The following is a 22,858-nucleotide window of genomic DNA, read 5'->3' as shown; positions in this document are numbered from 1 at the left end:
CCTGCCTCCCTCCGGTGTCCTGTAAGCTGTTCGGGGACACCGCAATTTCACCGGGGCGGTCCCCGAACAGCCCCGACTGAGCAGCCGAGATAGTTTCACTTTCGCTTCAAACGCGGCAGTCAGTTTTGATCGCTGCGTCTGAAGGGTTTAATACAGGGCAATCACCGCGATTGGTGATGTCCTGTATTAGCCGCGGGTCCCGGCCCGTTGATGGCTGCGATTTGGACGCGGGGTCACTGTGCTGGGGAGATGTAGTTGTGCAACATCTGGAGGTACACAACTACAACTCCCAGCATGCCAAGACAGCCGTTTTCTGTTCGTGCATGCTGGGAGTTATAGTTTTGCAAGATCTGAAGGGCCACGGTTTTTAGAAACCACCCGCACAGTGATCTCCAAAACTGTGGCCCTCCAGATGTTGCAAAACTACAAATCCCAGCATGCCCAGACAGCAAACTGCTGGGAGTTGTAGCTTTGCAACATCTGGAGGGGCTACAGTTTAGGAGACCACTGTATAGTGGTCCCCAAAGTCCTCCAGATGTTGCTAGGCAACTCACTGGGCTTCAGTAGTCCTGCACCAGGGAGCCAGACGCACATCATCGCCGCCCGCTGCCACCGATCACCGCCACCGATGGTAAGTGGACCTCCGGCGGCGACGGTCACAGGGACAGTTCCCCTGTTCTGCCCGGACTACTGTGGGTAGCAGAATGGAGGAACCAAATTTTAACTCCCCCCGCCCCCGATCTGCTATTGGTTGGACGCTTCTGACTCCTATCCCTTCAGGGGGATCGTGAGTGTCTTGGAGGGACCCCCGATCCCCCTTATTTTTCCAGGTCACCGGAGACTCGTATGAACTGGAATCGCCGCAGATCGCCGGTCAGAATTGACATGGAGGGGTTTGCACGGGGTTCCTGCTGAACGAACGCCGCGTCAAAAGGGTTAATAGCGTGAGGCACAACCATATGTGCTGCATGCTATTAGCCCAGGGTCCCGGCTTTCATTAGCTGCCAGGACCGACCCGGCTATGATGCAGGGTCATGGCTTGACCCCGCGTTATAGACCGGGGCGCAGAGCATACAGGTATACCCTGCGTCCTTAAGAGGTTAATAGTCCCCCATAGGGGACTATTTATAGCAATCCCTTGATTGCTCATACTGTTCAGTGCTATGTATAGGGCATAGCACTGATCAGTGTTATTGGCTATCTTTCTGCTTTGGTCTGCTCGATCTCAGACCAGAGCAGAAGACCTTGGGAGATGGCCTGGAGGCAGGTGAGGGGACCTCCGGCTGCCATGCTGGATGATCGGATCCCGCGGCAGCGCTGCGGGCGATCCAATCATCCATTTAAAGTACCGCACTGCCGCAGATGCTGTGATCTGTATTGATCACAGCATCTGAGGGGTTAGTGGCGAACATCTGCGCGATCGCGGATGTCCACCATTACCGACGGGTCCCTGGCTGCTGATAGCAGGCTGGACCTGCCCCGCATGGGTCATGGCGGAGCATAAATTAATGTCATGGTGCGTTAAGTACCACCGTACCATGCTGTACATTTACATCCACTGTCGTTAAGGAGTTAAGGGCTTTGGTGCCCTGTGGGCAAATTTTAGTTGTTGTGATCGCTGTTGATCTGCTTAATTGCGGACACTGATGGGATTGACAGTGTCCGTCATTGAATGTAAGTGCACAGCTGCTAATAGCAGCTGTGTGTAGCTCCTTCATAAAGCAATATTTTCCCCTCCTTAACTGTTGGCAACAGGTTATATATGGTAAAATAAGTTTGCTTACAATGTCCAGATATCCTGCATTTCATCCGTTATAGTGCCATGAATTTAAAAAATGGCCCGCGCTGTATGGTTATTAGCCTCAAGTAGTCCCTGAGTGTTTGTGGCATGCTCAGGTGGTCACGTTGCTCTGGGCTGTATTTACGCCTACTTAAGCATAATTGACAGCTTGGGTACCACCAACATCACCACTTTGCTCTCTCTACTCACTGAAATCTTGTGCTGCCCAGAAGTCGCTTCATGCCCAGGGAGAGCGCAACATTTGAGCCTGTGCAGGATTTCAAAGAGGTCATGTTGATGGTGGACTGTCATTCAAGATCGAGTGGGTTATAGTGTGGGTGACCAAGAATCCAAAGAGGGGTCACTTCCTATAATCGGTGCTGTGGTTCCCGAAATACTGGCTGGCGAAGTTCCCCTTCTGAATTCAGGGAGTTGCGCGCAGGAGGCGGGGCCCGGTCGGCTGCCCGCCCCTGCTTCTTTCCGTTTTCATAATCAGCTGTCCCCTTAGCATATTCATATTCTGCGACTCCTAGTGACGTATGTCACATGAGCGCTGTGTTCTGTCGGTGGAGCACATGCGCCGGCAGCTCTACAGCTCTCACATGACTACAGCTCTACCATGACTGCTTTTAGTAGTCAAAGCTCAGGACACGAGAGCTGTATGTAAACTGCTGGCGCATGCGCTCTAACGACAGAGCGCAGCGCTTACGTGACATGCGACTCACATCACTAGGACGTGGAGTCTCAGAATATGAATATGCTAAGGGGACGGCTGATTGAGAAAACGGAAAGAAGCAGGGACGGCCAGACGGCAGGGCCCCGCCTCCTGCATGCACCTCCCTGAATTCAGAAGGGGAACTTCGCCAGCCAATATTTCGGGAACCACAGCACAGATTATGGGTTTAGTGTGTGTAATCAGGGTGACAGTTTTCCTTTAATACAGCACGCAGGGGAAGATGCTTGCCCCTGGAAGTACTTTGGGATAATTACCATAAGTGCAGGATTTTTTTAAAGAAATTTTTCGGCACAGTGAAAACATTATGGACACAAAGCAGAACATCCAGACATGATGAGATCAGACACCTATCCTCTATCCTGTGGATAGGGGATCAGAACGTATGTACCAAAGTATCCTTTTATGGTGAATCCATAAAGGGGAAAAAAAAACTAAATATAAACAATGTCCAAGCACTTTAGTTACAACCATAACAACTGAAAAAGAAGAGGTATTCCTCACCTCTGACAAATGCTCTAATGACCCAGAAACCGGATAAGCCTTGATGACAAATTTTGCTACAGAAGGCATGTTAAGAAATCCTTTCCAAATGTAGGTTAAACGGGCTAAAAAAGTAGATTCGTCTTCAGCCGTGTCCGTAATATTAAATGACTCAGAGCTATAAAATTATTAGAGAAAAAGAACCATTTAACATTACACCTTACTTTTGGAATAAACACACACATACAAATACCAAGAACAATACTTTGACACAGGAATAGACAAAATACTATAGACTATAAGGGCTTGTTGTAGCACCCCTTGGTGGCAATTCAACAATTTTTTGTGGACAAGTAGAAGGCATTTTATAAAAGGAAAAGAAAAAAAACAACCCAAAATACATCTTATCCCCTATCCAAAGGAGAGGGGATAAGATGTCTGATCGTGGGGGGCCCGCCGCTGGGACCCTCCCCCTGATCTCCGTGCAACACTCGCATTCTATGTGGAGCTGTGTCTCCAGTTTCGGAAACCTCTTTGTCTCCGGGGCTGGAGACGTGATGTCACGCCCCCTCCATTCATGTCTAAAATACCTAAACAAGTGAACACACCCTCAGAAACCCATTTAGAATTAGTCAGGAAAACAACTTGGTGAAGATTTTATAAATATAGTCAAGCCATCTGACCAGTTGCTAGGGTACCCTGCTTTCTATGTAATGTTAGACTTCAATAAATTAAAACAAACCTCTTTATTATACGTTTTAATTATTCAAATAAGGTAAGTTAACACAATCACATAAAACCACAGTCACCTGGTTGATGAGAAGAATGTTTCTTTCGGAGAGTCCAGTCTTTCTGTTTCCAACATATCTATATCCAGAGAAACAGGTGCAGTTGAAGCAGCTTCTGCTACATTATCAGCTTCAGTATGCACGACACTGGTGGCCAATTTTGCTCTCTTTGGTGAGAGATCTTCAGCAGGAGGGGCCATACGCCCTTAAATATGAAAAAAACAACAACACTTATTGAACACGTATTCAATATTATAAATCCAATCTAAAGTAATACTAGCATTTGATCCAATTAATATTAAAGGTAACAAGACAGAACAATCTAATGATTTTCTATACCAGCGTTATGCTAAAAGGAGTTTTCAAAGCAAAAGACATTTTTTAATATGGAGTGTGTGGTGCCTTTGAAATAAAAATGAAAAATAAGGGATTTTCAACTGCCATTTTGACATTCACCCGTTCACCACTACTCCTTACTTCCTATAACATTTAGTTTGGACAGGAAATCAATAGCTGAGGCGGGTCACAGCTTCAGCCAGTTATTAGCTGTGAATTAGCTGAAAAGAGGGAGAGTCCTCAGAACAGAAGCTGCAGGGGACTGAGGCAGGTAAGTATCTTTTTTACTTTGAATGCACCCATATGCCAAATTTTAAAATCACCTAGAACTCTTAAAAGGGGTACTCCGCCCCTAGAGATCTTATCCCCTAGCCAAAGGATAGGGGATAAGATGTCTTATCATGGGGGTCCTGCCGCTGAGGACCCCCGCAATCTCTCCTGCAGCACCCACTTGTCATCAGCTGCACAGAGCTAAGATCGCTCAGTGCTGATGACTCACGATACAGGGACAGGAGTATTGTGACATGATGGCTACGTCCCCTCGTGACATCATGCTTTACCCCCCCACAATGCAAGCCTGTGGGAGGGGCCAGGTGGCCGCCACACCCCCTCCCGTAGACTTGCATTTTCTGCTGCAGATTTCAATGTAAACTGAATGACTTGAAATCCTGCGCATCAAATCTGCGCAGAATACTGTACGTGGGAATAGACCCATAAAGGGGTATTCCAGGAATTTTTTTTTATTTTACTATGCTACAGGGACTGTTAAATTAGTGCAATTCATAATATAGTGTTTGTACCTATGTGTGACAATTCTGTGATTTTCACCTCACTATTTATTTTTAACGGCATACAAAATTACTGTTGTCTCGGATTTTTCCCAGCTTGCAATGCGGCCGAGACCTGACTCACTAGTCAGCTGATGACAGGGAGCCTGTCTGCTTCAATGGGTGGAGGGATCGCTTGGTGGGAGAGAGATCAACTGCAACTAATGCAACAGCTGTAGGCACCCTGATTGAAAACCACAGGTCTTTTATTTCAATGGGTGGGGTGGCTGATGTGTGGGAGGTAGGAAAATTTAATTGTGGGATTTGTAGTCAAAAAAAGAAAAGTCAAACAGGAAATACAAGTTCACAAAAAGCTAGCCACAGTGTTATGGTAATCTCACAACATATTACAAGAAAGGAGAGAAGTGCTCCGGATGTGCCTAAAACATAACTTTTACTCTTATTAGTTAAAATATACAAATATATAAAGGTGTATGATTAATTAGATTGCTCAATGGCAAAGAAGCAAATACATTTATGTGCTTGCTAACCAGGAGTGGCTGGGTCCTGTCACACCCTGTGCTGCACAAATACTGATAAAATGCAATGCAACAAAACTAAGCTAATACCGCCAGCGCGTTTCTGCCACCAGTAGCGGTGGTGTCATCAGGAAGGAATGCTAGGTGCAAATATCAGACAGCAACTCTATAGGTTCAAAGAGAGATAGTAACACATAGCTGAGTCACCACTTTCTAGGACCCTAGGAAGAAGAATCATAACTTCCACAAGTTGCTAAATAATGCATAGCCAGTGGACTTGCAAGATAAAATATCATGCCCAAATACATTTGATGTTTGGCTTAATTGCATAGCCTGTAGGAAAGAAGAAACATGTATCCATTGGCTATATGTTCGGAGGTCACATGGAAAATGAGTCCACAGTTACTGCAGATTAGCAGATTGATGACGTGAGATACCTGCATGCAGCAGGAGTCGGGGATTACCGGCTCACTCGCGGGTTTCGGCGAGAGAATGGCATCTGACCAGGATGGCGTCTGAGAGGATTGTCAGACGTCATCCTCGCGCCGGAACCCGCGAGTGAGTCGGTAATCCCCAGGTTCCTGATGTATGTAGGTGTCTCACGTCGTCAATCTGCGAATCTTCAGTAACCATGGACATGGACTCATTTTCCATGTGACCTCCGAACATATAGCCAATGGATACATGTTTCTTCTTTCCTAGAGGCTATGCAATTAAGCCAAACATCAAATGTATTTGGGCATGATATTTTATCTTGCAGGTCCACTGGCTATGCATTATTTAGCAACTTGTGGAACCTATGATTCTTCTTCCTTGGGTCCTATGTAATGGTGACTCAACTACGTGTTACTATATCCCTTTAAACCTATAGAATTGCATCTACTGTCTGATATTTGCACCTAGCATACCTCCCTGATGACTGGTGGCAGAAACGCATTGGCGGTATTAGCTTAGTTTTGTTGCATTGCATTTTATCAGTATTTGTGCAGCACGGGGTGTGGCTGGGCCCAGCCACTCCTGTTAGCAAGCACATACATTTCTTTGCCATTGAGCAATCTAATTAATCATACACCTTTACAGATTTGTTTATTTTAACTAATAAGAGTAAAAGTTATGTTTTAGGCACATCTGGAGCACTTCTCTCCTTTCTTGTATTGTTTATGCTGGATGGTAATTGTGAAAGAATAGTGGCTTACGTAGGACCACACATTTATTCTACGTTTAGAGTTTAAATCTCACAACATAGCCATTTAGCCTCAAGACAAGCGCAGATCCTTCCTAAGCATGTCCATTACGGTCTGGCAGGTATGTACTAAAATCCCCTTATGGTGGTTAATCCCTTTAGGTACACAATCCATTTTGGCCTTGAGGGTACAGCCAATTTTAATTTTTGTTTGTTTAACCCCTTAAGGACCAAGGGCGTACAGGTACGCCCTTGGTCCTGCTCTCCTGATATAACGCGGGGTTACACAGTAACCCCGCGTCATATCATGGCGGGCCCGGCGTCATAGTGAAGCCGGGACCCGCCTCTAATAGCGCGCAGCGCCGATTGCGGCGCCGCGCGCTATTAACCCTTTAGCCGCGCGCTCAAAGCTGAGCCGCGCGGCTAAAAGTGAAAGTGAAAGTTCCCGGCTAGCTCAGTCGGGCTGTTCGGGATAGCCGCGGCTAATCGCGGCATCCCGAACAGCTTACAGGACAGCTGGAGGGTCCCTACCTGCCTCCTCGCTGTCCGATCGCCGAATGACTGCTCAGTGCCTGAGATCCAGGCATGAGCAGTCATCCGGCAGAATCGTTGATCACTGGTTTCTTATGAGAAACCAGTGATCAACATAGAAGATCAGTGTGTGCAGTGTTATAGGTCCCTATGGGACCTATAACACTGCAAAAAAAAAGTGAAAAAAAAAAGTGAATAAAGATCATTTAACTCCTCCCCTATTAAAAGTTTGAATCACCCCCCTTTTCCAATAAAAAAAAAAACACAGTGTAAATAAAAATAAACATATGTGGTATCACCGCGTGCGGAAATGTCCGAATTATAAAAATATATCATTAATTAAACCGCTCGGTCAATGGCGTGCGCGCAAAAAAATTCCAAAGTCCAAAATAGTGCATTTTTGGTCACTTTTTATATCATTTAAAAATGAATAAAAAGTGATCAATAAGTCCTATCAATGCAAAAATGGTACCGTTAAAAACTTCAGATCACGGCGCAAAAAATGAGCCCTCATACCGCCCCATATACGGAAAAATAAAAAAGTTATAGGGGTCAGAAGATGACAATTTTAAACGTATTAATTTTCCTGCATGTAGTTATGATTTTTTCCAGAAGTCCGACAAAATCAAACCTATATAAGTAGGGTATCATTTTAATCGTATGGACCTACAGAATACAAATCAGGTCTCATTTTTACCGAAAAATGTACTACGTAGAAACGGAAGCCCCCAAAAGTTACAAAACAGCGTTTTTTTTTCAATTTTGTTGCACAATGATTTTTTTTCCCGCTTCACCATAGATTTTTGGGCAAAATGACTGACGTCATTACAAAGTAGAATTGGTGGCGCAAAAAATAAGCCATCATATGGATTTTTAGGTGTAAATTTGAAAGAGTTATGATTTTTTAAAGGCAAGGAGCAAAAAACGAAAATGCAAAAACGGAAAAACCTCCGGTCCTTAAGGGGTTAAAGTTGCCCTATTCTGACCCCTATAACATTCTTATTTGTCTGTATACGCAGCTGTATGATGGCTCATTTTTTTATTTCATGATCTGTAGTTTTAATCAGTACCCCTTTTGTGTGTATGTGACTTTTTGACCACTTTTTATTCTTTTTTCTGTGATGTGACCAAAAATGAACAATTTTGGACTTTGGTATTTTTTTGTTACTGTGAATGATGTATGGGTTCATATTTGAATAGTTTGGACATTTTTGCATGTGGAAATACAAAATGTGGTTTTACTTTTATTATTTAAATTTTTTTTTACTAGTAAAATGGGAAACGGGAATACCATATGAAAAAAAATTACTGGAGAGGCCGTGGAGCTGGAAAGTGGAGCTCGGGCCACCATCTTTACTTATCAGAACCCTGCATGTAGTCCGATGAGTTTTTCAAAGTCATGTTTTAGATGCTGTGGTGTCCATTGTGGCAAAACCTCTAAGATCTTATCTTCTTTGAACTTTAAGGATAAAGATAGGGGAGATGGCCTTCTGCAACTTTTAGCAATGTTTAGGATTCATACGGAACATGTTGCAGGGGTTGTAAAAACCAGCACAATCATTAAAAGCAAAACTGTCAGCCTGTTCACCCACACTAAACCCAATACAATGGGTTATAGTGTGGGTGAACAGTATTCCCCTTCCACTGCACATTTCCCTCAATACAGCCAGGGAACTTCCGAAGATGATATCTCAGGACCTACTGGACCAATTTAGGTAAGTGACCTCTATGGAATCCTGTTCACCCACACTATAACCCAGTGTATATGGTTTAGTGTGGGTAAACAGGCTGTCAGTTTTCCTTTAACCCCTTAAGGACTCAGGGTTTTTCCGTTTTTGCACTTTCGTTTTTTCCTCCTTACCTTTTAAAAATCATAACCCTTTCAATTTTCCACCTAAAAATCCATATTATGGCTTATTTTTTGCGTCGCCAATTCTACTTTGCAGTGACATTAGTCATTTTACCCAAAAATGCACGGCGAAACGGAAAAAAAAATCATTGTGCGACAAAATCGAAAAAAAAACGCCATTTTGTAACTTTTGGGGGCTTCCGTTTCTACGCAGTGCATATTTCGGTAAAAATTACACCTTATCATTATTCTGTAGGTCCATACGGTTAAAATGATACCCTACTTATATAGGTTTGATTTTGTCGCACTTCTGGAAAAAATCATAACTACATGCAGGAAAATTTATACGTTTAAAAATGTCATCTTCTGACCCCTATAACTTTTTTATTTTTCCACGTACGGGGTGGTATGAGGACTCATTTTTTGCGCCGTGATCTGAAGTTTTTATTGGTATGATTTTTGTTTTGATCTGACTTTTTGATCACTTTTTATTCATTTTTTAATGTTATAAAAAGTTACCAAAATACGCTTTTTTTGGACTTTGGAATTTTTTTGCGCGTACGCCATTGACCGTACGGCTTAATTAATGATATATTTTTATAGTTCGGACATTTACACACGCGGCGATACCACATATGTTTATTTTTTTATTTTTTTACACTGTTATTTTTTTATGGGAAAAGGGGGGTGATTCAAACTTTTATTAGGGAAGGGGTTAAATGACCTTTATTAACACTTTTTTTTTTTTGCAGTGTTATAGGTCCCATAGGGACCTATAACACTGCACACACTGATCTCCTATGCTGATCACTGGCGTGTATTAACACGCCTGTGATCAGCATTATCGGCGCTTGACTGCTCCTGCCTGGATCTCAGGCACGGAGCAGTCATTCGTCGATCGGACACCGAGGAGGCAGGTAAGAGCCCTCCCGGTGTCCGATCAGCTGTTCGGGACGCCGCAATTTCACCGTGGCGGTCCCGAACAGCCCGACTGAGCAGCCAGGATACTTTCAGTTTCACTTTAGAAGCGGCGGTCAGCTTTGACCGCCGCTTCTAAAGGGTTAATACCGCACATCGCCGCGATCGGCGATGTGTGGTATTAGCCGCGAGTCCCGGCCGTTGATTAGCGCCGGGACCAACGCGATATGATGCGGGATCGCAGCGCGATCCCGCTTCATATCGCGGGAGCCGGCGCAGGACGTAAATATACGTCCTGCGTCGTTAAGGGGTTAAATGTCATGAGTGTAACCCTAAGCTCACAAGATGACATTTAAAGTTTAAGTCCAGCCTCTAAAAGATATTCCACATGTAAAATCCTAACAAAAAAATTCTTTAGAAAGTAACTATCATTAAAGAAAAAAAACTTGTATGTAAATAAATATACCCTTGTTTACAAAAACAATAAATAGCATTTAATAGGTATTTGCTTAGAAACCATTGACAAAATGAAGATGTTAGAGATCAGGTTCCTTTAAGACACAATCACCATTTCCATGAAGTAGCTGAGATCTTGAGAACTACGGGTAGTTCTACATGAGAAGGTTATCACATGCAAGCCAAACCAGCCAAATCTGTCCCCAATACAGATCTAACATTTATCTAGTCTAGCAGTAAAACTAGAATGTATAGAGGCTGCTAGATCAAGACCTGCATGTCTCCAGTCACATATTAGGGCTTACTAATAAAATAACAAACCTGTGCATATTTTGCAATTCAAATCAAAGAGATGATTTTTGTGCTGTGCTGTTGTATCTAAGGTTGGTTCTACAGGATCCTCTTTTTCTTTCTGAACATCTTCTTCTTTCTCTATTGGTTTTGCAACAGGTTCCTAAAATGTAGGACATATAGAGGTACATAAAAAGTAACAACAAGGTGTAAAGTAGTTCTGTACAAATACAATACTAATAATAATAATATTTATTCGTGCCAATAGATTTCACAGGTATACCATACATACATGACAAATGACACTGTTTTATTTAGATTTTAGGAGGTGTATAGTGGTGTACAAAATTAATAAATTGACACAATGGCCCTGATTTACTATTTTTAACCCGACCCAGTTTTGTCGGGTTGTCCACTACAATTTAGTGCATTGCACTACAAATTCTGTCTGTGCAGAAATATGTGGCACAATGTGTCTAAGTAAACCTACAAACCCAGGAAAGGGGTGTAGCCAGACAGAAAAGAAGCGTGATTGATAGGGAAAAGGGCTGTTTTCTCACAACTATTTACTATTAAATTCACACAAAATCCTGTGAATAAATGGCTAGAAAGCGCTGGTCATTTACATCCAAATGAGGTGAACGGTGTAAGAATTACAACAGCTTGCATATGTGCCTCCCACTTGTTAACCCCTTAAGGACTCAGCATTTTTCCGTTTTTGCATTTTCATTTTTTCCTCATCACCTAAAAATCATAACGCTTTCAATTTTGCACCTAAAAATCCATATGATGGCTTATTTTTTGCGCCACCAATTCTACTTTGCAGTGACAGTCATTTTACCCAAAAATCCACGGCGAAACAGAAAAAAAAACCATTGTGCGACAAAATTGAAGAAAATTTTTCATTTTGTAAATTTTGGGGGCTTCCATTTCTACGCAGTGCATTTTTTGGTCAAAATTACACCTTATCATTATTCTGTAGGTCCATACGGTTAAAATGATACCCTACTTATATAGGTTTGATTTTGTCGCACTTCTGAAAAAAATCATAACTACATGCAGGAAAATGTATACGTATAAAATTGTCATCTTCTGACCACTGTAACTTTTATTTTTCCGCGTACGGGCCGATATGAGGGCTCATTTTTTGCGCTGTGTTCTTAAGTTTTTATCGGTACCATTTTTGTGTGTATCTGACTTTTTGATAGCTTTTTATTCATTTTTTTATGATATAAACAGTGACCAAAAATACGCTATTTTGGACTTTGGATTTTTTTTGCGCGTACGCCATTGACCATGCGGTTTAATTAATGATATAATTTTATAGTTCAGACATTTACGCACGCGGCGATACCACATATATTCATTTTTATTTACAGTTTTTTTTTTATTTTATTTTTTATGGGAAAAGGGGGGTGATTCAAACTTTTATTAGGGAAGGGGTTAAATGACCTGTTAACTTTTTTTTTTTCACTTTTCTTTGCAGTGCTATAGCTCCCATAGGGAGCTATAGCACTGCACACACTGATCTCCTATGCTGATCCCTGCAAAGCCATAGCTTTGCAGGGATCAGCGAGATAGGGGCTTGATTGCTCAAGCCTGTAGCTCAGACTTGGAGCAATCAATCGACGATCGGACGCCGCGGATTTTATCGCGATGTCCCGATCAGCCCGACTGAGCTGCCGGGAAGCGTTTACTTTTGTTTTCAGACGCGGTGGTCAACTTTGATCGCAGCTTCTGAAGGGTTAACAGCGCGCGACACAACGATCAGTGCCGCAGGCTGTTAGCCCAGGGTCCCGGCTATCGTTAGCCGGGACCGACCCGGTGTGATGCGGGGTCACAGCGTGACCACGTTTATCACACCGGGACCGGGCTCAGGGCATACAGGTATGCCCTGAGTCCTTAACCCCTTAAGGACCCGGGCTTTTTCCGTTTTTTCATTTTCAATTTTTCCTCCTTAACTTTAAAAAATCATAACTCTTAAAAATTTTCACCTAAAATTATATATAATGGCTTAATTTTTGCGTCACTAATTCTACTTTGTAATGACAGTCATTTTACCCAAAAATCTACGGTGAAACGGGAAAAAAAATCAATGTGCGACAAAATTGATGAAAAAACACTATTTTGTAAGTTTTGGGGGCTTCTATTTTTACGCAGTACATTTTTTGTCAAAAATGATACCTTATCTTTATTCTGTAGGTCCATACGGTTAAAATGATACCCTACTTGTATAGGTTTGAATTTGTATCACTTCCGAAAAAAATCATGAATACATGCAGGAAAATTTATACGTTTAAAATGGTCATCTTTTGACCCCTATAACTTTTTTATTTTTCTGTGTTCAGGGCGCTTTGAGGACTAATTTTTTGCGCCGTCATCTGAAGTTTTTAGCGGTACCATTTTTGTTCTGATCAGACTTTTTGATCACTTTTTATTCACTTTTTTGTGGTATAAAAAGTGATCAAAAATGCGCTATTTTGGACTTTGGAATTTTTTTGCGCGTACGCCATTGAACGAGCGGTTTAAAAAGCGGTATATTTTTATAATTCAGACATTTCCGCACGCGGCGATACCACATATGTTTATTTTTATTATTATTTACATAATGTTTTTTTTATTTTTGGAAATGACGGGTGATTTAAACTTTTATTAGGGGAAGGGATAATTGAAAGGGTTAATGATTTTTTTACACTTTTCTTATGCAACATTATAGCTCCCATAAGGGGCTATAACATTGCATTTACTGATCTTTTACACTGATTGATCCATCTCCATAGGAATGGATCAATCAGTGTTTTCGGCGATTGAATGCTCAAGCCTGGATCTCAGGCTCGAAGCATTCATTCGGCGATCGGACAGCACAGGAGAAGGCAAGAAGACCTCCTCCTGTGCTACAGCTGTTCGGGATGCCGCGATTATACCGCGGCGATCCCGAACAGCTCCCTGAGCTAGCCGGGCACTTTTACTTTCGTTTTTAGCCACGCGGCTCAGCTTTGAGCGCGCGGCTAAAGGGTTAATAGCGCGCGGCACAGCGATCAGTGCCGCGCGCTATTAGAGGCGGGTCCCGGCTTCACTATGACGCCGGGCCCGCCGCGATATGATGCGGGGTCACCATGTTATATCGCAGGACCGGGACCCATGACGTATGCATACGTCATGGGTCCTTAAGAGGTTAAGAGGTTAAGGGACCAAAAGTAATGGAACAAAATCATGAATCAAACTTTCACTCTTTAATACTTGGTTGCAAATCCTTTGCAGTCAATTACAGCCTGAAGACTGGAACGCATAGACATCACCAGACATTGCTGGGTTTCATTCCTGGTGATGCTCTGCCAGGCCTCTACTGCAGCTGTCTTAACCTGCTTGTTCTTGGGGCATTTTCCTGTCAGTTTTGTCTTCAGAAAGTGAAATGCATGCTCAATCGGATTGCCCATCTGCACTTTGAAGCGCCATCCAATGAGTTCTGAAGCATTTTTCTGAATATGAGTAGATAATATTGGCCAAAAAACACTTCAGAATTCATCCTGCTGCTTTTGTTCGCAGTCACATCATCAATAAATACAAGAGAAGCATTTCCATTGGCAGCCATACATTCCCACGCCATGACACTACCACCACCATGCTTTACGGATGAGGTGGTATGCTTAGGATCATGAGCAGTTCCTTTCCTTCTCCATACTCTTCTCTTCCCATCACTCTGGTACAAGTTTATCTTGGTCTCATCTGTCCATAGGATGTCGTTCCAGAACTGTGAAGGCCTTTTTTAGATGTTGCTGGGCAAACTCTAATCTGGCCTTCCTGTTTTTGAGGCTCACCAATGGTTTACATCTTGTGGTGAACCCTCTGTATTCACTCTGGTGAAGTCTTCTCTTGATTGTTGACTTTGACACACAAACACCTACCTCCTGGAGAGTGTTCTTGATCTGGACAACTGTTGTGAAGGGGTTTTCTTCACCAGGGAAAGAACTCTACTCTCATCCACCACAGTTGTTTTCCTTGGTCTTCCGGGTCTTTTGGTGTTGCTGAGCTCACTGGTGCGTTCCTTCTACTTAAGAATGTTCCAAACAGTTGTTTTGGCCACGCCTAATGTTTTGGCTCTCTCTCTGATAGGTTTGTTTTGTTTTTCAGCCTAATGATGGCTTGCTTCACTGATAGTGACAGCTCTTTGGATCTCATCTTGAGAGTTGACAGCAACTGATTCCAAATGCAAATAGCACACTTGAAATGAACTCTGGACCTTTTATCTGCTCGTTGTAATTGGGATAATGAGGGAATAACACCTGGCCATAGAACAGCTGAGAAGCCAACTGTCCCATTACTTTTGGTCCCTTAACAAGCAGGAGGCACATATGCAAACTGTTGTAATTCCTACACCGTTCACCTGATTTGGATGTAAAAACCCACAAATTAAATAGACACGAGAATAGAAGCCAAGGGCAATCAGGCACTGCACCTGTGGCGTTCACAACACCTATAATATTGAGTATAGCACAGTCTCTGTACTCCGTAGATACAAGGGGGTGCCAGCATTCAAGGAAGCAAGATAATCCAATCTCAAGGAAAGAGGAAACATAAGAAGGCTGCACTCACCCAAGAAAATTCTTGCCAAAAGACTGTCTTTATTTGGGGTCTTTAAGCATAGCCATGCAGGAGCTGGATAAGCGAGGAGCAAGAGACGCAGCTCTCAGGTGCGGGGTGTACCACTGGATGACAACTAGTTTCAAGTCATTACAGACACTTCTTCCTGTCAATGGCACTACTGACCGGAAGAAGCGTCTGTAATGACGTGAAACTAGTCGTCATCCAGTGGTGCACCCCCGTACTATGGACAATGGCTCCACTGTCTCCACTAGGAAGAATATTTTCGTTTGGTCTGTTCTGCATGTCTACCTTGGACATGTGTTTCTCTGATATTTTCAAAGCTAACCAAACACAGTCACAATGCAAGACCGCATCCTAATAATATGGAAAAATTGCAGAAATGATAAACAAGAGGTGTAAAATTTATATTTTGGCCATAATATGCAAGCTCACAACCCACATCTTGCAATATATTGAGGAACCCTTACATGGGTTACAAGCTTGTGTATTTTTTTCCAGCACATCAACTAACACCTACATTTTTAGGATGCAGTCTTGTCTTGTGATTCTAGAGGAGCCAGCACTCTGTGTGGCATGCTGTATAATAGTATGAGCTTAATTAACAGGCTGTGAGCCAGCATAGTGAACATGTTATTCACCTGGCACCCTGTGTAGGCTGGGTTTCTGTTCAGCTATAATTTTAGGCAGCTACTCCCCTCATGAATAGTAGTCATTTGAGTACCAGTACAATTTCCCCTATGAAGCACTACATTGTGAATATGTTTTGAAACTGCCCTTGCACCAGTAAACTAGTGGGTACGGCTTCTTTTCAGAGAATTCGAGTATGTATGATGCCATTTTTAGTAAATTTTGTAACCAAATACATTACAATAAATGTTTCTAATTTTTTTAGAAATAAAATGTTGGATGATGTTAGCAAATAATAAGCAAATAAGAAACAGACTACAAAAAGTTTTGGGGTATTTCTTTCCTAATACAAAACACACCCCTAGAAAAAACAAAAATAACATGACAAACACCTGACAAAATGTAGCACAGGACTATACACAGGTGTACCTCAGTATCCATGGCTTCTGGCTCTTTCATGGGAGCCTCACTTTCTATTTCAATTTCCCCTTTATGTGTAATTTTGGTGATCGGCCGCCGTTCAACTTCACGCTGTTCTTTTTCAATCATTTCAATGGTCTAAACAGGAAATAAACAGTATATGTTACAATGGGCAACTGCCACAAGGTTACATGTAACCAAATATATCACTGCATGGTGGAAGTGCGTATTAGCAAGTAAAAGTGACTGAAGGAAGATTAATTTGTTAAAAGAAAACTGTGAGCTTTCTCCCCCCCCCCCCCCCCCGCACTAACCAGAAGTACTGTTAGCCATTTGGCTGTAATGTTCTACTTTCAGTATATGCTAATGAGGTGCTAACTGGCACCGGCCAGGCAAACTGCCATTCTGACGTCAGTGCCGCCTGCCGCAGCGCCGGCCAGCTCATCAATATTCCTCCCCTCCCTCTGCCTCTCCCCACTCTGTAATGAAGAGAGAGGGGAGGAATATTGATGAGCTGGGTGGCGCTGCGGCCAGGGGCACTGATGTCAGAGTGCCAGTTAGCCCAGCCGATGCCAGTAAGCACTTCATTAACATATACTGAAAATAGAACATTACAGCCGAACGGCGTGGCGGATCTGGGCACGGTAAGCATCAAACTGATCAGCGTCCCCCGCACTACCAGCCAGTACCGCTGGTTAGTGCGGGGGGAGAAAGCTGACAGTTTTCCTTTAAAAAAATATTGTAACCAGACTGCTTGTACAGTCATAAAACATACCGTATATCCCGGCGTATTAGACGACTTTTTAACCCCGAATTTTCTTCTGAAAAGTCGGGGGTCGTCTTATACACCGGGTATTGGGGTCCGGCATAGGAATACTTATGATTATCTTCCCGGCTCCTGTGTGCGGCTGCAGGCGGGGGCCGGCCAGAGCATGTACAAACTAATAACTGTACAGTATACTTAAAAACCAGGGTGCCTCCAGCTGTTGTGAAACTACAACTCCCAGCATGCCCGGACCGGCAAAGGCTGTCCGGGCATGCTGGTAGTTGTAGTTTCACAACAGCTGGAGGCACCCTGGTTTTTAGTATACATGAATTTGTTTTTACATGCTCTGGCCGGCCCCCGCCTGCAGCCGCACACAGGCGCCGGGAAGATAATCATAAGTATTCCTATGCCGGACATCCCTGTGTCCCGAAAAATCTTTTCGGAACATAAGGATGTCCGCGGGTCACTAACCATTCCCCGACCACCACGCGTCCTCCTCCGGTCCTCCTGCGCTTCTCCACCTCTGTATGGTTGTACGCACGTGACGTCAGTGACGTCCCGTGCGTACAACCATAGAGGCGCAGGAGGACAAGAGCTGGCCAGGGCCTGGTGAGTGACCGGCGGCGCGTCATCTACAGTGTTCCAATCACTCCTCCGGTCCCGGGACTGCTGCTATGGTCCATAGGCCATAGCAGTAGATTGTGACCCCCGGGACGGAGGAGCTGTGACCGGAACACTGTGGGGGGCAGTACACAGACATACAGCCTTCAGCCATACACTCTATATGGCTGGAAGATGTATGTCTGTGGGGGGAGCTGCCTACTATTGTGGGGGGGGGCCTCCAGTAGCCACAATTTGCTGTGTCACATGGGTGCAGATGCTGTACCTGTTATTTCACTCTCTGCCTGCTGTGACCATATTGATGGTAGCATGCAAAGGGCTAAATTTCCGGGATTAAAGTGCTAAGCCAGAAGTTGCCAGCTGTAAGACACAGCCAAAACCTGACACATCTAGAGTGGGCTCAGCTCATGAGCTTGTTCTATACTCAATTGCAGCCGAGCATTGTGAAAAGGCATAATGGCGGTCAATAAGAGGTTAACGTGTAAAACTAGTATATGTGAAACATCCAATAGCAATAAAAAAATAAAAAATAAAAAATAGAAATAAGTTTAAACAATAGTAGCAATATATAAATATATCTTACATGTCTATTTTCTCTTTGTCTCCATGCTGCTAACTCTCTGGAGGCCAGTTCCTCAGGAGTCATCTTTATCAGATGTTCAGGGGTAATGTCTCCTTTTAAAACTCTCTTGTAAAGTACCTAGAAAAGCAAAATGACAATTAATTGTACATATGACAGAAGAAACAGAGGTGGGAATTGACATTTCTTAAATTATAAAAAAAAACAAAAAAAAAAACTTACATTGTTTTTAGGATCTTTCAAATTAAACATTAAGCTTCTGTACTTATTTTTGTATTTAGCATCTGTATCTCGATAAAATGAAAACAGCTCCTTTTCAATCTTGGCTGATACTTTTGTGGCTCTTTCTTCAGGAATCTTAGAATTCGACTCTGAAAGTCTAATTGATACAAACAACTATAAATGTCTTCACATTCCTCATGCTTCTATAGATATATTGCATTTGCAAATGGCGGCACAGAACATCACAATGCAGTAGCAAATCTGAATTGTACTGAAAACTTAAAGGTTTGGCCACCTTGTAAACATACTATGTATAGGTTTTAAAATCAAAAGTTGTTAGACTGAATCATAAATGGTCTTCTAAAGGTCTGCTTTTCCACCCTTTCTGTAACAGGTGCTGTGTAACAGAGAACCTTAAAAACAAGTGAATGAGGAGGTTGATAAGTGATGTACACCTTCTTTGACTGCAATAACTGCATGCATATGCAGACCTACACAAGCACTGTGCAAGCACAAAGCAAACATGCAGACAGAGGATGCTATGGATACAGTAGTCACAAGGTCTCTTTCTCTTAGTTACATGCTCACCTGTCCCACAACGCATGTTACAAATCAGAGCAGAAATGAAGACAACCTATAAATAGGTCTCATAACTTTGTATACATACTTGGCATTTGCTGTTAACAGCAAAGTCACAGGATGTCTTCATTTCTACTAATAACTGTGAACTGCAACCCCTTTTAACCTATTTCAGGTGATTATAAACATATAGGTCCAGATTTATCAACCTGTGTGAGAGAAAAAGTGGAGTCATTTTTTCATAGCAACCAATCACAGTTCAACTTTCACTTTACCTCAGCTCATTAGCCGAGCTGTGATTGGTTGCCAGGGATGTGGAATTTGGATCAATTATGGATCACCCCCCCCCCCGTAACGTGATCCCGGTTTGGGGGGGGGGGATCCACTCTAGAGGTAGCCAGAGGCTTTCCTCTGTTCCCTGTTGTCCCGTGGCTCTGTCACTGATAGAGCCTGGCTGGACTAGGCTCTATCAATGGATTGCAGAGCACACAGATCAATGGGGTTCAATAGAACTCTATTGATCGGAATGAGGAATCGAATGATTCCTCCTAAAAGTCCCCTAAGGGACTAATAAAGTTTAAAAAAAAAAATGTTTTCATAAAAGTTTAAAAGACACACATTAATCCCTTTTCCTACATAAAAACATGTAAACATAATAAAAATAAATATATTTGGTATCGCTGCGTGCATAATTGTGCAAACTATTAAAATATAACATTATGTATACCATACGGTAAATGACGTAACTTGCAATTTTTATAATATCCTAGAAAAAAAGTTAAAAGCTAATAAAAAGTCAGATTAGTACTAACATGGTACTGATACAAAAAACAGATTATGGCGCACAAAATTAGCCCTCATACCGCCTGGTATGCGGAACAAAAAAAAAAAGCTACAGGGGTCAAAAAAAGTTCAGATTTTTTTTTTTTTAGTTAGTAAAACATGACAGACTCTATACAACTCTGGTATTGTTGTAATCAGGGAGGTCTAAAGTATCAAAATATGTTATTCCAACCACAATGTAAATGGCATAGGAAAGAAAACCACAAAATTTGCTAAATTATCTATTACTATTTCAATTTCACTTCACCAATATTATTATTTTTTTTTTTCAGAGAATGTCATGGAAAAATTAAAAGGTATCATCATAGTAGTTAGTTATGATTATTATAGGGCAAGGAGGAAAAAACAAGAGTGTAAAAGCGAAAATTGGCCCGGACAAGTGGATCGTCATGAGAGACAAGTAGATTTTGCTTTGTTTTAGTCCCGTAGTAGTAGTTTTTATGGTGGTTGCTGTGGGAAATTCACTCCACTTTTTCTCTTACACAGTTTGATAAATCTGGGCCATAAAGAGTTGCTGATATTGTTGCACTTTCAGGTACCTGTTCAGAATAAGGTATTGTGTGAACACATGAGCATTTGCACCATTTCTGTCCATTATATAACTTATAGGAGTCAGTTTTCAACAGATTTGTGCTCTGCTGGTTCCACCTCTAACTTTCAATTGTTCCTGAACTAGTGGGTGAAGCATAACGTCTACGATGTCTCCCATACTCTGGGGGCAGGAAAGGAGTCTAATAGGAAGAGAAAGATACATTTTGCTATGAGAAGATATATTAGTGTCTTACATTTGCTTGTACTTGATGTTAGTGATGTTTGTTTAAGTGTAGAGCCTATTTAACAATAAGTATAAATGTTTTTATGGTTCTCAGATCAAAACGCTAAATAGTGGTAGGGGATTTCAACTTCGTTCTGAATTGTTTTATAAGTATTCAAGAAAACGACAATCTGATGAGTCTTAACTCAGCCTGAAATGGTTGTTATCCAGTAACTATAGATACAATTTTCAATAAATGCACTAGGTTTCCCATCAAAACAGCAGACACTATGGTGGCAAACATTATAAGCATGTGTCGATAAAATGTCATGTATAGAAGTATGAGGCAGGCTTAGGCCCTGAGCCTGCTCCATATTGGCTGGTGCTAGCTGCTATGTGCAAGTGACAACTACTGTCAAGGACCACCATTGGAGTTCACAATAGCAATTGTACAGTTGTGGCCAAAGGGTTTGAGACTGACAAATGTTGGTTTTCACACAGTTTACATCTTCAGCTTTTAAAGTGACAGTTTGTAATTAAAGGGGTACTCCGGTGGAATTTGTTTTTTTTTTTAACCCCTTAAGGACTCAGACAATTTAATTTTTACGTTTTCATTTTTTCTTCCTCGCCTTCTAAAAATCATAACTCTTTTATATTTTCATCCACAGACTAGTATGAGGGCTTGTTTTTTGCGCAACCAGTTGTCCTTTGTAATTACATCACTCATTATATCATAAAATGTATGGCGCAACCAAAAAACACTATTTTTGTGGAGAAATTAAAACGAAAAACGCAATTTTGCTAATTTTGAAAGGTTTCGTTTTCACGCCGTACAATTTATGGTAAAAATGACATGTGTTCTTTATTCTGAGGGTCAATACGATTAAAATGATACCCATTATTACGTACTTTTCTATTATTGTTGTGCTTAAAAAAAATCACAAACTTTTTAACCAAATTCGTACGTTTATAATCCCTTTATTTTGATGACCTCTAACTTTTTTATTTTTCCGTATAAGCAGCGGTATGGGGGCTCATTTTTTGCGCCATGATCTGTACTTTTTTTTGATACCACATTTGCATATGAAAAACTTAATTAATTTTTTATATTTTTTTTTTAATAAAATGCATTACAAAAGTAGCAATTTTGGACTTTTTTTTTTTTCGTTCACGCCGTTCACCGTACGGGATCATTAACATTTTATTTTAATAGTTCGGACATTTACGCACGCGGCGATACCAAATATGTCTATTAAAAAAATTTACGCTTTTTGGGGGTAAAATAGGAAAAAACGGACGTTTTACTTTTTTATTGGGGGAGGGGATTTTTCACTTTTTTTTTACTTTTACTTTTACATTTTTTTTACATTTTTTTTTACACTTGAATAGTCCCCATAGGGGACTATTCATAGCAATACCATGATTGCTAATACTGATCTGTTCTATGTATAGGACATAGAACAGATCAGTGTTTTCGGTCATCTTCTGCTCTGGTCTGCTCAATCACAGACCAGAGCACGAGACGCCGGGAGCCGCACGGAGTAAGGAGAGGGGACCTCCGTGCGGCGTTATGAATGATCGGATCCCCGCAGCAGCGCTGCGGGCGATCCGATCATTCATTCAAATCGCAAACTGCCGCAGATGCCGGGATCTGTATTGATCCCGGCACCTGAGGGGTTAATGGCGGACGCCCGCGAGATCGCGGGCGTCGACCATTGCCGGCGGGTCCCTGGCTGCGATCAGCAGCCGGGATCAGCCGCGCATGACACGGGCATCACTCCGATGCCCGCGGTTATGCATAGGACGTAAATGTACGTCCTGGTGCGTTAAGTACCACCTCACCAGGACATACATTTACGTCCTGCGTCCTTAAGGGGTTAAATCAAGTGGTGCCAGAAAGTTAAAACAGATTTGTTAATCCTTCCAGTACTTATTAGCTGCTGAATACTACAGAGGAAATTATTTTCTTTTTGGAAAACAAAGCTCTCTGCTGAATCACGAGCACAGTGCTCTCTGCTGCCATCTCTGCCCATTTTAGGAACTGTCCAGAGCAGCATGTGTTTGTTATGGGAATTTTCTCTTACTCTGGACAGAAATGTGTTTAACTTTCTGGAACCAGTTGATTTAAAAAAATTATAATAATAATGTTTTCCACCGGAGTACCCCTGAAATGGTTGTTATCCAGTA

At 42.2% G+C, this 22,858-nt stretch overlaps 1 protein-coding gene and 1 long non-coding RNA gene across 10 annotated transcripts in view; one reads left to right on the top strand and one right to left on the bottom strand.

Annotated features, from left to right (window-relative positions):
• The window catches only part of PHF3 (PHD finger protein 3), a 147,246-nt gene that overhangs the window by 38,743 nt on the left and 85,645 nt on the right, over window positions 1-22,858 (bottom strand). For all 4 annotated transcript variants that reach the window (XM_056565808.1, XM_056565807.1, XM_056565809.1 and 1 more), the window contains exons 8-13: window positions 18,496-18,652; window positions 18,277-18,393; window positions 16,316-16,444; window positions 10,685-10,817; window positions 3,806-3,989; window positions 3,018-3,174 (exon numbers count right to left, since the gene is read on the bottom strand). In XM_056565808.1, coding sequence (XP_056421783.1) covers window positions 3,018-3,174; window positions 3,806-3,989; window positions 10,685-10,817; window positions 16,316-16,444; window positions 18,277-18,393; window positions 18,496-18,652 — 877 coding nt within the window. The remainder of the gene's footprint in view (window positions 1-3,017; window positions 3,175-3,805; window positions 3,990-10,684; window positions 10,818-16,315; window positions 16,445-18,276; window positions 18,394-18,495; window positions 18,653-22,858) is intronic.
• The window catches only part of LOC130361998 (uncharacterized), a 32,176-nt gene continuing 25,973 nt past the window's right edge, over window positions 16,656-22,858 (top strand). For 2 of the 6 annotated variants that reach the window (XR_008891228.1, XR_008891225.1), the window contains exons 1-3: window positions 16,656-16,950; window positions 18,627-18,780; window positions 18,890-19,056. This is a non-coding gene — a long non-coding RNA (uncharacterized LOC130361998). The remainder of the gene's footprint in view (window positions 16,951-18,626; window positions 18,781-18,889; window positions 19,057-22,858) is intronic. The other 4 variants (XR_008891224.1, XR_008891227.1, XR_008891226.1 and 1 more) reach the window with 4 other exon arrangements.

The sequence above is a fragment of the Hyla sarda genome, chromosome 3 (assembly GCF_029499605.1).
Source record: "Hyla sarda isolate aHylSar1 chromosome 3, aHylSar1.hap1, whole genome shotgun sequence".
In the NCBI taxonomy this organism is placed as follows: Eukaryota; Metazoa; Chordata; class Amphibia; order Anura; family Hylidae; genus Hyla; species Hyla sarda.
The sequence above is the reverse complement of the archived record's forward strand: the minus strand, read 5'-3'. Positions and strand labels throughout refer to the sequence as shown.